At 38.5% G+C, this 16,416-nt stretch overlaps 1 protein-coding gene across 6 annotated transcripts; it reads right to left on the reverse strand.

The window, feature by feature from the left end:
- Nucleotides 1–857: 857 nt before the first annotated feature.
- Nucleotides 858–8,790, reverse strand: LOC131303830 (mitogen-activated protein kinase kinase kinase 3-like). Of its 6 annotated transcripts, none has more exons than XM_058330869.1 (11): nucleotides 8,180–8,790; nucleotides 5,205–5,528; nucleotides 4,571–4,658; nucleotides 4,401–4,463; nucleotides 4,127–4,287; nucleotides 3,969–4,044; nucleotides 3,626–3,685; nucleotides 3,444–3,551; nucleotides 3,117–3,254; nucleotides 1,682–1,770; nucleotides 858–1,508 (listed from the first exon to the last, which is right to left on the reverse strand). In XM_058330869.1, exons 1-11 carry the CDS (start codon nucleotides 8,572–8,574, stop codon nucleotides 1,250–1,252), a joined length of 1,761 nt encoding a protein of 586 aa, XP_058186852.1. In that variant the 5' UTR covers nucleotides 8,575–8,790; the 3' UTR covers nucleotides 858–1,249. The 6 variants fall into 6 exon arrangements, with proteins under 6 accessions (XP_058186852.1, XP_058186851.1, XP_058186850.1 ...); XM_058330868.1 differs by having other exon boundaries at nucleotides 1,682–1,767; nucleotides 3,117–3,353; XM_058330867.1 differs by having other exon boundaries at nucleotides 3,117–3,353.
- Nucleotides 8,791–16,416: the final 7,626 nt, after the last annotated feature.

Raw genomic sequence — 16,416 nt, forward strand, 5'->3', positions numbered from 1 at the left:
ATTCTCATTTCTCAAATTTTTTTTTCTAAATAAAAAAATTACATGTGACTGTTGAAGTAGCCTAAAAAAGGTAAAATGATTAGTATACTTTAACTGCATTCGGTTAGAATCATTTCAATGCACAAATTTAATAAATTGGAAAACAGACTTTATGATATAATAAATATACATTCCGATGAAAAATATTTGTTTATTAAGCATGCCCCCTTAGATCAAAATCCTGGCTCTGCCACTGGATATTATAAATAACCGTTACATTACAAATAACCGTTGCTGCGTCGCATTGAAAAATTTCTCAGGAGGGAGAGAGGAGATGCTTGTGTAAAAGAACCTTGTCAGCTATGTACACTTTTGGAATTATGTGCCTAGGACCTGATGGGGCAAAATCAACTTAGATAGGACCGGCCCGGAAAAAGCCCAAGAGAAAAAAAAGTATGTTATGCAAATTCTTTTCACATTGAAAAATATTTTCCATCCACAAAGACTTTACATCGAAACTTAGCACAGTGTAAGTACGAGTAATGCTCTCATGATATTGAGAAACCCCTTTAGGGAAAGTCTTCAATACACATCCCTTTAAAGTGTCCCTTTAAAGTGTGTACCATATGCACCTATTGTGTGGTTCATATTGTGCCACTTCATAAAAAATTTCTTGTAAGACCGGTCATTCATAACATTTTATTTCGTATCGTAACTTTTATACTAAAAATTCGTAACTTTTTATCAATATGATTCGTAACTTTTTAGCAATAGATTCATAACATTTTAATGTGTTTTAATAAGGGTGCATATGATACACACCCAAATAAGGGGTGTGTATTGTAGCACTTCCCCAACACAACACTTTATGCATGTACAACACAAATTCCAACCATCTTGATTAATTTTTATTTACATCAATCAAGAGCTGGGATTCCTACAATTACCAAATTTGATTTTTCCCCCTGTACATTTCCACCTCCGCAGTCAACTTGATCCATCCTTATTTACATCAAATCAAGAGCTGGGATTGCGACAAATATCGAGTTTGATCTTTCTACTGTATATTCCTTGTGCACCTTTGCACTCATTGTTTTGTGTTCGTATCTATTGACAGCATATCTTCCGTTTCTATATACAGTTTACCACTTAGCCAAACCTATTTGCCAGTGATACCAAGGAAATGTCAAATGCTTGTACCCCATGTATGTTTTCACTCCTTCAAGGGACGAGGTGACAGAAGTGGCCTCGTTCGTGTTGATATTCTCCATCAAAAACGTGTTATTCTTGGGGATCCATAGGGAGTTTGGGACGTAAACTGGAAGTTTTCACGCCATGGCTCAGAACCGCACTGGGGCATGGATCTTGTGCGAAACCCTGGGCAGTATTCAATCAAATTGAGACCATTTTGCCCAACTAAAGCAAGAGGTGGCTGGGGAGGAGACAGAGAACTCCTCTTGTACGCTGGTCCAGATTGTCGGAATGGGCTTGAACAAGGAGACACGGGCGAAGACGCGGTCATTCTTGCGCTGTTCCAGTGCACAAAAAGCATGGTTGAAGTTACTTCAATCTTTGAAGTCTCAAATGAGGATATAGAAAGAGAACAAGAATAATAGTCAAATGGGTTTTCATTTTTTAGTATATTACTAACTTTTAAGATTATTTTTCCATATAGGGAAGGGTTATAACGTTGAACTACTACCTCGGGCTCATCAAAGCAATTGTAGTAACATGGCCTCCATTGCAAAAATATGTGTTTCTACCACTGGAGTGTAGCTCCAATGCTGTCTGCTTCAAAAGAAAAGGCAGCAAAAAGAAACTTTAGTAAGAGTCTAAGACAGCAATACCACAAGGCAATAACCAAATTAAGAGCCCTGGAAGTTGATATTCCTCCATCCTTTTTAAAAATTTTGTGAGCAACTAAGAATTTCAGAATTGGATGACTTGGTCAAGTAAATCATATGAAGAATGAAAAGTTCAATAGTTTCTTTTTTCAGGGAGACTCGCTAAGTGGTATAGTTTCATAAGCCAGCACTCAGAGTTGAAAAGCCCAGCCTACACTACTCCTTAAAACCCAGGTATTAAGAAGAGGAAAATTGGAGCCTCATAACCAGCATAGACGGGGCATGTCCAGACGATATAGGACACATACCAGCATAGACGGGGCATGTCCAGGCGATGTGGGACACATTCCAACACACCCTCCTGGACCACAACACATGGCAACTGAACAACAGTCCACCAAACAAAGGCCCAACCAAGCTCTGATACCAAGTTGAAAAGCCCAGCCCGCACAGCTTCTTAAAACCCAGGTATTAAGAAGAGGGAAACTTGGGCCTTATAACCAGCATAGACGAGGCATGTCCAGGCGATGTGGGACACATTCCAACACTCAGGACATATGATATCACAGGGTTTTCACAGCTATCTCCATACAACGTTCAAGGAGCCATTCAGGACAACAACAATTCATTAAAACTGCACACAAGATCACAACTGCTCAAACTGCAACGCAAGATAGATGATCACAAATGTGCTATTCTACAGATGATAAAATGCCTATTCCCAAATATAATGCTATGTTTATGAATATGAATTATTAAATACACGAAAAAAGATTCCATACTCGACAAGGGGATGCTAGTTGTGTCTTTGTTCGTTCCTACATAACCAAAGCAGTTTGGAGGGCTATTTCTTACCAGTGCTGCATTGTTAGACCAGCCTGATGGGGCAGATTGGCTTGGGTTGCTATGGTTATTATCTTTGGCAGGCGACCAAAAAATAAATATTTTTGGATGCGAGGAAATAGTGTGTGATCTTAGGACCAATGTTGCATCATTTCATTTCTGTTAAGGTCACGGATCACAATGCCCGGGCATGCAACAACTGATCAATTCAATCGTTAATGTTAAGAACCAACAAAGCTCCCTGGATGTACTACAACTGATCCTCTGAACATAAAGCTAAGCCTTCCTCGATACTTAAACCAAAATATGCTACGGAAAGATTTTTCAGAAATAGCATCAGATAGAATGCACAAGAATGAACGTCTATATGTCAGCAGAAGTGAGAAGGTAACGAAATCCAAGTAAACCATTCGGCATCGATTGAAATACAATGGTTCTTTAAAGGATTACCGGTTTGCAACTTCCATCACGATTATAAGGAAAGGCTTCCTTGGTTAAGTCGGCATTGGCAACTCTTGTGGTCACTTGGTCTCGAACAAACGGGTGATCTAGTAGCTGTAAGGCAGTAGGTCGTGCCAATGGATCTCGCTGCAAACATAGGTTTAAGAAACTTTTGGCATCATGTGAAAGATGGTCCGGAATTGCAGGACTTTCTCTGCTGTTTCCAATTTTAAAAATTGCTGCCACCTGTGGACTCAAAAGCAATCTAAAGATTTTGGTACCACAAACATATTCAATACAGGGCAAGAAAGATGGACTCTGAGAGCTATATCTCACCCCTTCAAACTGACTCCAAGGTGGTTTTGATGTTGCCATTTCAATAATTGTGCACCCTAAGCTCCAAATATCCACCGGAAGGCTGTAACCATTTGTATTCATCACAACCTGAGCTTAAACAGAAACATGAGTACCTCAAATTTGCGTGTGTGTGTGTGTGAGAGAGAGAGAGAGAGAGGTACCTCCGGTGCCATCCAGTAAGGACTTCCTTTGAAGGAACGTATTGGAGAACAATGGGTTGTCTGATTCAGGAAAAGCAGGAATTTAGTCCAGGTTTTATAACCAATTGAAAAGGAAATGTTTTCAGTTTTAGGAAATAACAAGGAGAAAACTATAATGTTGCAACCATAAGGGTGAACAGGTTCATCTTCACAAATCACAGTAACTACATGCAAAATTAGCAAAAAGTACATAAACCTGTACTTTCTATCTTCCTAAATGACTTTTGTACGTGGAACTAAATAAAAAAAAAATCTCATATGCAAGTAATGAAATGTGTGTCCATGGTACAAAGACAAGACATACATGTTTTGCCATGCCAAAGTCTGCAAGCTTGATTTCTCCATTAGAATCTACCAAAATGTTTGCCCCTTTGATATCTCTGGCCAACAAAATATTCAAAGAAATCTTTGAGGTAGCAGGAAATATAAACAAAATTATTTAGTGCCAATAACAACAATTACCTATGCACAGTGTTCCGTCCATGTAAGTAGGCAAGCCCGTAGAGAATCTGCCTAGTGTAATTTTGGATAACAGGTTCCCTAAATGCCCCATATTCTTGAAGTAATTTGTGGATGGAACCACCGGAGACATATTCCAAATAAACGGATAACTTATCAGCACCCTGAGAAATGGAAAACAATACATTAATGCTGGGCATTCGTGGTTATTAAATGGATGGGCAGAGTTCCCTGCAAAGATAAGGCTATTGACATAGGATATTGAACTAGCTCATACCAGTTCACTTCCGTAATATTGAACAATATTTGGATGTGAAAGCTGACTAAGTAAAATGATCTCCTGCTCACAAGAGCATACAATAAGAAACTAAACAGAAATGGAAGGTGGTACTGGCATGACACGGTATAATTCCAAAAAAAAAAGAAGAAAAAGATGGGAAAGAAAACCTGGTTCAGATGCTTTAGACATTCTTTCAATGTCGGATCATCTGCAATCACCCTGACTTCTTTTATTGCGCTCAATTGTCCACTCTCACTGTTAAATTGCAAAACGCGACATCAAAGAAATATGCACAGTATTTTGGAAACAAATCAGAAACGAAGAGCACATAATAATGTTGCTAAGATGTGAATTAAAAGCCTTCATACAGGTTTCTCCATTGCAAAAGTTAGTTATTTCTCAGTCTCAAATGACACCTTTTAGTCTTCAACCATGGGTGCTGCTTCTATAGAACAACCAACTAAACACGAGGCAGCAAAACACAAAAGGAGACGTCCTTTAATTTGAAAAACCCTGGGAGACTCTTTAAAAGATGTTAAGGGTGGGGTAGATACATGTATCCAATACCTTCAGATGGTCAATTTGTTACTAATTTAACAGTATGTAAACCAGACCTGTTTTTGTTACATTTCAAGTCTAATTAGTTCTACTTTACATACTGGCCTTCCTGAGTCATGATAACCTCTTGGCTCTTTCTAATTTTTTACTTTTACCAAGGTTACAAGTATTAACGATTGCTGAGTTTCTAACTTCACAATAGAAACAAAAAAAAAAAAAACGAGAAGTAAGAATCATTATTACCTGTTAAATCCAAGGAAAACATGTCCAAAAGTGCCTCTTCCAAGAAGTCTTCCTCTCTTCCATTTTGACACGTTAAAATGCATGTTATCGGTTACTGTACAAGTTCTTATGTTGGGCAAAGTAGGAGGGCTAGTAGGAGAACCCGGTGGAAGAGGCAGCGGATGATACTGCCTCCTCCCTTCTTCCTGCTTTCTAGTCGGAGACTCCAAACTTGTACCACTAAATCTGAGATGGAGAGGTGAAATGGCAGTAGCAGTCCCTCTTGACCACGGACCTGGGCTTCTTGACATTGGGTTGAGCTTGGTCTCCCCAAGTCCTTTGGCACTGGAATTTGATATTTAATAGATACTCTAAGGCTAATAGCAGAAGAATCAAAGAACATTAAAGAGACTGTGATTATGTAATTTTTTTTTCCCCATTTCTCAAAGCTAAGGATGAGAATTAGAAAAAAGCCCATTCACATCCTCTATAACTTCAATCTCAACCAATTTCTTCTAGAGGAACTACAACCCATGTCTCCATTTTCGAGACTCAAAAAACGTCTGAATATTGCATTTAGAGGATCATTATTCAGACACACTCCTACCGCAACTCTCTATTTACATTTCTAGCTTTCAGAACTCATTCGTTTCTTTTTGAAACTCAAATTTCCTCCAAAATTAAAGTTCGTTATTTTAAAATATTTAGCAAATATAGCTAAAAAAATCTCGCTTTGGAGGTATTCTAAAACATTTTCAATGGTACGAGTATTTTTTTTTGACAAGTATCCACTGTACATGTGTCTATCACACAGACATAAATGAAGCAGAACACAAGTTCGAAAAAAATCCCTCTGTACCCAGTGATAAAGGAACAAAACAATGTAAATTTATACTCCTTTTTTAACTTTAGAAATTTATGTTATATTGCTTTTTGTTATCTGTTGCGAATCAAATATTCATGTACGCGACAAATAATGGTTCATTATCCTCCAATGGTCCACATACAAAACTCTTTATTTTGTGTGTCTACGGGGCAGATTTACCTTGTGACTTGGGGGGAGTATATGCTCCCCAACTACTTATGCTACTTATTCTACTTACCCTATGGAATTATGACCTTGTTACTTCAGCCTAAAACAGAACGAAAGAAGATTGTTTTAAGCCTATTTCAACACTTTTGTGCTTATTTCTATAAACGGTTGTCATTATGAGTGACTAAGTTGACAAGGAATGAGTGACTAAGTTGATATTGTCATTGTGATTGATTCTAGGGAAGTATTTTCAAAGTCATGATCAATAGGTACCCCATATTAAGTTCGTGGATCAGCCACTAGTCTCCCCTCGTGTCGTTTCCTGCATTCTTAAAAAAAATTGAGTCTCCTCATGTAGGTGTCATGTCCTTATTTGTGCTTCTTAGGGAATAAAGCTTGACAATTCCGTAAAAGTCACCACAAAGAACAGTCTTCAAGTTTAAAAATGATCCCCAATGGACTCAAGAATAGCATACAAAAGCTAAATTAATACCAAAACAAAGAGTGGTTGAATTGCTAATACCAATCATTTAGCACATGTCATATCTATGTGTAAAAAAAAGACGACAATACATATGCATATGTATTGTTGACACTTAGGTGACCATGTCTCTATTGGATATCTATTGACTAAAAATTTGTGCATATTTAACTTACAGTTTGCTCGCCATATCCCAAAAGTATCCCGTCGTATCACATAAGTATCTCACATATATCCTAAGCGGATCCAATATTAAGAACACTTAATTTAAAGCCTAGATACTTAATTGACGTATCTTGTGCCTATCGGCATCTAGTACCTATACATACATGACTAATTTTGGAGTATTCGCGCTTCATAGGGCCTTCTATTGTAATCTTTTAGAAGACATTACTTGTCCTAAATTGTTGGAAGTGCCTTTTTTATTTCTGAAGTTTTGTTCTTATCAATTTTTTTTTAATTAATCCTTCGTCCTCCCGACAAAAGGAATTATAAAAGTAAAAACATATCCACGCTTCCCTTTTTACTAATGGCAGCCTATGCATTTTATTGCATTGAGGGGTAGTTAAGTAAATTCACCCGCTAAAGGATAAAAAAGAGAGTGAAAATTATTTCCAAAAAATATTACCAAAAGTGTAAAAGTTCACTAAAAAGACAGTCCTTTGTCTTTTCTGAATTCTTTTTAACCAGAGTCTACCCTAGCCAACACCCACGGTTGGGGAGGATGAACAGGTTAAATTGGACAGGAGATAAGTTACGCGGTGGCACGTTGAGTTGATGGTTAAACTTCTCAACCTGCCATGAATCCGACCCAGCCAGGGCAGTCACATATTTCATACTATTTGTGATGAAAAGAACCATGCACATTGCTGTTAATCCTTAAAATCTATTACTTTGTTAGTTGTTCGTTGCTCTAAATTAAGTGACCAGTGTTAATTAATCTTGTACTCCTTCTTTACTATCTTATTTTAAGCTTCCTTATTTTTGTTTTCTTTTTCTTTTTTTTTCCTTTTGAAATTTGTCAACCGCCCCACCCGCAGATGCGCCTCCATCTGCTGCTCGAAACCGCTAGATACTCAGCTGACCCTTGAGGCTGTGTAGGTTGGTTGCGGGTGAAAAAATATTTAACCCGCCGAATATGTATTTTTTTGGACTCGCCAAAATCCTACATTGCTACTCGACTACTGATCTAGGGAAGAGGGGATGGCTGATGAGGTTTGAATCCTCACCTCGTGAAAGATATAACGCGCCTACTACTTGGCTGCCACTCCATTTCCAGCCACCAAGTACGGGTTGGTTGAGATATTATCGCATAACCCGGGCACATCCCAAGTACAGTACTCTCGACCACAACTCCGGAATCGACCAAAACTCCGGAAACAACTGTATCCGGGTCCGATCACATTGTGGATGTCCGGAATTGTGATCGAGAGTTGTGTAAGTATCATTACATGAATCAAATTCGAAAAATAGAGCACCAACCTCAAAGTACGAGAATGTCCAAGATCAGGAGGAGTACGATCATCTGAAGACCCAGATGAGCTCACACTGGACACCGAACCTGACCCGTACCCGTACCCGTACCCACCCCGGTGACCCATCCCCGACGGCCGCTGGAGTGGAATGGGCTGGGTCCTACCCGAATCAAAACCCGAAAATGCCAAAGACCCATCACTACCACTGCCACTGGAACCGCTGTTTTTTAGAGGCGATATTGTCGATACAAATACGACGTCGTCAGAGCCAGTGTTACGCTTGTCATTTGCTCTCTTCTTTGAATCATTGTTGATCGAAGACTCGCTCGTATCGGGGTAACCCCCTTGTGGGTGTTGTCGTTGTTTATTCTTGGCGGGTTTTCTTCCCCACCAAAAAGGCATTTGGCCTGGTAGTTTAGCAAGAGAGAGAGAGGGAATTTGGATTTTGGTCTCGTGCTCTGGTTTTTAAATGGAAGGCGAAGTTGTGTAAGGTTTGGAGAATTAAACAAGGCGGGGACTGGGGAGGTTTGATGAGAGATTTGGAATTTAGGAGATCTGTTTGGATCTCGGGAAAAGAAGAGAAAATAATTAAAATGAAAATGACAAGGAAAAGTGAAGAGAAATTGGGAGTAAAGTTGAACTGAAATTTAAAAAAATTTCATTCTCTTCTTTAAGAACCAAATAAGGAATTTTTTTTTTAATTTTTATTTTCTCTTCTTTCTGCAAGTTACAAACAAAGCCTTAAGAGAGTCTTTGCGTTTTCGTCTTTACCTGTGTCCTTGTCACTAATTTAAGGAAAGTCTTCAATACACACCCATTTAAGGTGTGTATACCATATGCACTTATTGTGTGGTTCATATTGTGCCACCTCATAAAAAATTACTTTTAGGACCGGTCATTCATAATATTTTATCGTATCGTAACTTTTATACTAAAAATTCGTAACTTTTCAACAATATGATTCGTAACTTTTTAGCAATAGATTCGTAACATTTTGGGATTCATAACATTTTGGTGTATTGTAATAAGGGTGCATATGATACACATCCAAATAAGGGATGTGTATTGTAGCACTTCCCATCTATCTATAGTGGATGTTGGTTATATAAAAGAAATTACAACAAAGTAATATGAGAAACACAAGTTTAAAACATAATCAGTGGCATGGTCATGTTCGTGGTTGTGGGTTTGGGCCTACTCCTAAAAGCAATGGTTCAACCTGCAGCACTAATTTTCCACGGTTTCATATGGCTAATGAAGAAAGAGAGAATGAGTGACAGAGAAATTATACGTAAACTAGAAGATTATGTGCAAGCTCAAGAAGTTGAAATGAGCACTTTAAAAGAACAAGTGGCTTTTTTTATGAGACATACTGGATTACAGGTTATTACATTTGTTTAACTTGATGAAATATTTCATCATATAATGTGTATATACCACTTAAGTTTTTTATTTTATTTCATTGAAATACCACTTAAGCTAGTCTATAGATGTATTCGTTTAGATGCTTATGCAAATTTTCAATTGCATATCTTTAGGTTCGACATGGTTATAATTGGCCCCTTGATCAGGCTCGTCCACAAACACATCAAATATCATCGCACGCAAGTCATGACAACGAATGTTCTAATTGAGGTACATTCTTACAGTTTTATAGGAACTAAATAACTTATTTGGCCTACTTCTTAGTCTGTAAGCTGTATTTTTTGCAAGTCATGACATCAAAGATCATCGACTTGAGACTATCTGATTGGTTTAGCTAATTTGAAATTAGACGATGCATTATGATCTCTCTCTCTCTCTCTCTCTCTCTCTGAGACTATATTAGCACATTGTTCTGAATGGATTTTTCTATAGCTCGTTCCAGAACGGAAAATAAGTTTTTATTTTTTAAGAAGGCAATTTCAAACTCAAAAATAATAGGCTTACTGAAATCTAAAAATATGCAATATAGATCTTGTTTGAAAGATCTTTTATACGGTGCAAAAAAAAATCAAAAAATTATTTTTTATTTACATTATTTTTGAGTTTGAAAAAGTGAAATAAGTACTTATTTTTTTAAAAATTGTTCTAGAACTAGCCCTAATTTATGTTTGTCAAGCAAGGAGAAATCATGGCTTTTATCGCTGTCAAGTCCCAATATATAGATTTTGGTTTCTAAAGTATACCAAATTTGGCTATTTTTGTGTACTTATGGGTTTGGATTAAAAAGTTGAGTGATTTAGGAGGTATTTGGGAGCCTACTTTTGATTTTTCATTTTCAACTTTTTGGCTTTTTGGATTATGGTCAAAATGAGTTTTTGAATTTGGTAGAGTGTTTGGATGATATGTGCAGAATGAATTTTGCAACAGGAGTAGTGTTTGGAAGATATGTGATGAAAGTGAGTTATGACTTGATTTTTTACCATGTTGCCCTTGTTTATTTATTATGGGATATACTATGTATAAATAATGGTTTAATCAATTTTTTAAAAAAATTTCGTTTTTAATTGTATTAGCACACACAAAACTTTTTAACCTTTCTCCTTAAAAAAAAAAAAAACTTATTACACCCTTTATATATTAGTAAAAAATATGATTAAAAAATTAATTGCTCAAATTTTCAATTTGTTTTTACCGATGTGAAAATTTTATTTTTCTGATCATTTTATCCTAAATTATCATAATAAAATTTTGGCTCTAAAGCCTTTCAATTAGTACCCTAAGAGAATCCTAAAACCAAATATAGAGGATAATTTGGTCTTTTCTCCTCTTTGCTCATCAAAAATGGAAAAGGACCTCCAGCCTTGTTTTTGACTTCTGCTCTGCATCTTCACAAATGGAAAACTCATTTTTTTACCCACCAGCCAAACGCCCAAAATTGAAAAAGTAAAAGTTAAAAAGGTGAAAATGCAGCGCCCAAACAGGCACTTAATTTTTTGTCCTTAATTAAATTTTTTTTTTTTTGCATTTGTTAGTTTTGCGTCAAACTTTTGTGATTGTAGACACCCCAATCTGGACTTTCCAGATTAGTTTACTTTCGGGTTTTGATTCTCCGATGATGAAACGGATCAAGAAGACCCCGGAAATGATAGCATGTTTGAGTTTTGAGTGTTTGACACCTATTTGAACCTAATCTAGCCTAAGCCAAGTCAAAAGCTAGAAAACCCACATGCACGCATTGGTCTAGAACCAACGCGCACCGGTCAAACTACCAGGTGTTGGTCAACAGTCAAAGTTTGACCGTTGACCCACGCACGTGCTGATCTAAAACTCGCATGTGCCGATCTAAACCTGTCCCCATCACCTTTATTTCACATTTTCCTCTCATTCAATGACAAGGAAACCTTTGGAGCGAAGCAAGGCCAGCCACTAAACTCATCTCTCTCACTCCATTGCCCTATATATAATATATATCCCCCATATATCAACTTCCAAAAGGTTACCACATTTTAGCTACCAACTTTGCTCTCTTCTTTGCAAATCAAAGAGATACAAAGGCCTCCAAGAACACAATATTTGTTCTTCATCCTCTAACACTCAACCATCACTCAAACACCTCAAACAACCTCAAATCTCAAAGCTCAAACACCATTCAAACCCAAAAACCAAAGGTATAATACCTTTGTACTGCTTTCTGTTCTGATGCCTGAGGGAGGCTGGCAGGGTCAAGGCTGGTAATCAATACCTTGTCCTGACCCTAAAATTAGCAATGTTTCAAAAACTGTTGTGGTAAGAACCAGCGCGCACCGGTCGGTTGTACGCGCGCGCCACTCTGTTGCTGCGCGCGCAAATCTTGCGTAGGGTCTGGTGTCTTGCTCTTTTATGCCTCTCCTTTGTATATAGGCTATTGCAAGCATGTTAACAACCAGTTCGTTGCTTTCCTTAGTTAAAATTGCTAGTTTTTAGTTAATATTCTTACCTGCTACTATTGAATACCCTTGGGGCCTTTCTGGACATGTCCCAGAATCCAGAAACATGTAGAACCAAGCACTGGTTAGATGATGATAAGCACCCGTTAATGCAATGTAGGGTGCGCTAGTATCTAGTTTTAGGTAATTTCATCGCTTAATTAGTTGCTTCTTAATTGCGTTTACTCATAAGGTATGTTTTTAGTACTTTCAGGTAAATCGTGTGAATAAGACATATTTTGACATCATCCATGGCCCGAGCGCGTCCAAGTACCCGAGGAACCAATGAAGACCCTGTCGGCCCCTGAAAATCTGTCTAAGTATGGAAAAATTACTTTTCGAAAAAAATATCGATTTTCGAGATAAAAAAATGGCGGTAATTGATCTTTGAATTTTTTTAAGAGTAACTTCAAAATTCTGGTAATGCCATTGTTTCCAAATGGGGGGTACTTCCTTATTTTTATTAAATAAATTAAAATAAAGAAAAGGTAAAAGAAAGGTTTAAAATGCAATCTTTACTTAAGTTTAGAGAATGAAAATAAGATGCTGTGGAGATTTGCCCGAGCAGAAGCAGATTTGCCCGAGCAAGAGGCAGGCAGCCAAGGCAGAAGATGACAGCCAAACATCAAGCTATTGAGCTCGGCATCGATGTCAAGGGAGAAGGTCCATCGATGCCGAGCCCCTTAGTGGTCCAGTCCCTTAACCATCTCGGCATCGATGGGATGTATTGTGTTCCATCGATGCCGAGCCCCATAGTAGAGCACTCTAAGGCCGTTGCCATCGATGCCGAGGGGCTTAGAGGTGGATTTTCTGAGCATCTTGGGAATATTCAAGGCGCGGATCTCCGGAGTATAAAAGCTTATGTCATTGTTTTGTAAAAAAGTAGATAGATTCAAGTAGCATATTTTCTAGATCTAGATTAGATTTCATTGCAATTCAAATTGTTCTTGAGTGTTCTTCATTTTTCAGTTTTAAATATTTCAATTTCTGCCTTTAGTTGTTAGTTTTTGATATTGTTGCTTTAATTAAAGTTGTTTATTTTCTCCCGATCTATCTTAATCTCTAATTTTCTTCTAGTCTTGTTATTTCAATTATGTTAAGTAGATTTTTGTTTGCTCTTTTCTCTCTAGATATGAGTGAGTAGTTTCAAGGGTTAGGTCATGGGGTGATTAGCACCTCATTGCTCGAGTGAAAATTGCATTTTGCATCCAATAAAGTTTTAATCTTTGATTTGAAAATTGATGTGGGGTTCGGGTTTGTTTGACAAATTACCGAGGTGTTAACCTCTTTGATCATGTGTAGGTGGGAGCATCGCCTACCCACCACACATGATGCTTAGAGCTCTGTCGCTCGAGGTATTTGCCAAATGAATTCTAGAGCTAGCTTGGTTCTCAAATCATTTTATCTTTCGATTTGAGAACTTTAATCAAGTATCTTAAATTGTGTAATTGGGTAAAAAGTGTGATTTAGCTTGAGTCTTGAGTGTTAATAATTCCTAGATCTAGCCTATCTTTTCTCTAGTTAATTCGTTTTTAATTTAGCCTTTTATTTCCACCGCTTAAAGTAAAACAAAGTTGGCTGTCTAAAAGCCGAAAGCCCTTACTTGCATCTACAAATCCGATCAAGCCATATAATTATTCCCTTGGGTTCGATCCCGGATTTTCGGTTTATTATGCTTCAACCGACGTGTTAAACCCTACGCTTGGGGTATTCCACATATATCATCGGAGTAAGCGAAGCATTTTTGGCGCCGTTGCCGGGGATTTCTTATTATGGCTTTCTTGGAGGTTCGACAAACCAGTGTAAGTATTCCGCTTTCATCTAGTAGTAGTAGTTTAGTAGTTTATATGTTAGTAGTTCGTATTTAGTTTGGTGGATACCTCTAACCTAGTTCATCTAAACTTGAGGTGTAACGAAGCCAGGCTAAATATCGAATTTGTTTCTTAGTTAGTTTAGCGTAATTAATTTAGTTAGTTAGTAAATTTGATTGCATTGCTTAGCCGAGGTGGTGGCATAACCCCTCGCATATTCTGTTTGCTGAGTTGAGGTGGCGGGATGGCCCCTTCTGTCTGGTAGTTTGTTGGTAGTTAGTTAGTATTTTTGCCTGTGTATGCGTGTTTACCGAAGCCCAATTTCAAATCGGCTTCATCGTTCTTCTTCACCGCCAAAAATCCGTAGCATCCACTTGCCTGGGCGTATCCTGCCCACTCTTCGCCTCGCAAATTAAATAGCAATTGCAAAGGCCCAATGGCCGAAGAAGTTCCAGTTCGTACTCTACGTGATTATCTGAATCCAGAAAGGGCTCCTCAAGTATCTCCTATCGTTATTCCGACTCCGACCGCTGGGAATACATTTGAATTCAAGGCTGAGTATCTTCGTATTATTCCAGAGTTTCGGGGGCGAAAACTGGAGGATCCTTATTTGCATATCCAGGAGTTCAAAAATATTCTGCACTCTTTTGTTACAGTTCCAGGGCAACTTGATCAAGCCCGCCTGAAGTTATTCCCGTTCACTCTCAAAGACAAGGCGAAACAATGGTTCAATTCTTTGAAGCCTCAATCTTTGCGTAACTGGGGAGAAGTTCAGGATGTTTTCACCACTAAGTTCTTTCCAGCAAGCAGGACAAAGTTACTTATCAATCAGATTCAATGTTTCAAGCAAAGGGATGGAGAGACTTACCACAAGTATTGGGAGCGTTACAAGGACTTGCTTATGTCGGTTCCTCATCACAACCTTCTGTTGTATCTCAGAGTTAATTATTTCTATACAGGGTGTTCTCAAGAGAGTAAACAGCTTCTGGATACTATGGGTGGATGTGATTTTATGGGAAAGACAGTGGAGGATGCTTGGGATTACTATGAGTCACTAGCTGAGAAGACCCAGTCTTGGCAATTTGCAGATCCGGGAGATAGAGCAATGTTCAATCAAGGTCCTTCAGGTTCAGGGAAATTCTCTATTGCGGAGCATACAACTTTTGAAACTCGTTTCGAGGAGATTGCTCGGAAACTTGATAAGTTGGAATTAAAGAGTGCTCAATCTCAAGAAGTGAAAGCAGTGCGCCAAGTGGAGGAAGTTTGTGTTATTTGTGAGATTGTGGGCCATTCTACCGAAGCGTGCCCCAATATTCCTGCTCTTAAGAATGTGATTAATGGAATTGCTCCAGGGGAAGTTCATGCAGTTCAACGTTTTGACCCTTATTCTCAATCTTATAATCCGGGAACAAGGCAACATCCAGCTTTCCGTTGGAGTCAATCTAATGAAGGGGGTTCTTCTCAAGCTCCATCGCAAGCTCCTCAATTACCTTGGAAGCAACCTCAGAATGCTTTCCGTTTCCCTCAAGCTCAAGGTCCACCTGGTTTTGCTCCTTCTGCTCCATTCCCACATACAAACCAATTTCAACAACAACCTACTCAGTTCCATCAACAACCACCAAAGCGTTCTTGGGAAGATCAATTCAGTGCTCTTTTGCAAGGTCAAACTGCTATCAATGAGCAACAAACTCAGATGATGAATGATATTAGAAATCAGTTGGGCAAGTTAACAACTACAGTAGGTTTGCTACAACAAGAGAAAGGAAAGTTTCCTACTCAACCTCAACCTAATCCGCAGCCGAATTCTAATCCTACTTCTCAAGGTCTTCACTTTGCTAGCTCTTCGGTGACTTTTTCCGAGCAAGCAAAGGCTATTATTTCTCTTCAAAGTGGTAAGACGGTGGATAACCAAGTGGTGATGCCCCCGGAACCTACCTTGTTACCCTCGCCTATCGAACGATCTATTCCAATCCTTGGGGAATCTCCCAAGGAAGCAAGTAAGGAGACTCTTGAAGAAGAAGGAAAGGATAAAGGCAAGAGCAAGGAAAGTGTACCGGATCCTCGAGTTATTCCAACACCGGCACCATTTCCCAACCATTTGAGGGCTTTGGCGAAACCAAATTTGAATGCGGAGTTGCATGAGTTGTTCAATCAAGTAAAGATCAACATTCCTCTTATGGATGCAATTAAGCAGATTCCGTCATATGCCAAGTTTCTTAAGGATTTGTGTACTCGAAAGCGCAAGCTTAATGTTCAAAAGAAGATATTCCTTACTGAGCAAGTGAGTTCCATCATCCAGACGAATATCGCGCCTAAGTACAAGGATCCGGGGAGCCCTACTATTGCCGTCACAATTGGAGGAAAGCATATCGAACAAGCTTTACTTGATCTTGGTGCTAGCGTTAATCTACTTCCGTACTCTGTTTATCAAGAGCTTGGGTTGGGAGAGATGAAACCTACTCGTGTTACCCTTCAGTTGGCAGATCGAAGTATTCGTACACCGAGGGGAGTAGTAGAAGATGTTTTAGTGCAAGTTGGCCAAT

Source organism: Rhododendron vialii, chromosome 10a (genome assembly GCF_030253575.1).
Source record: "Rhododendron vialii isolate Sample 1 chromosome 10a, ASM3025357v1".
NCBI classification, from domain to species: Eukaryota; Viridiplantae; Streptophyta; class Magnoliopsida; order Ericales; family Ericaceae; genus Rhododendron; species Rhododendron vialii.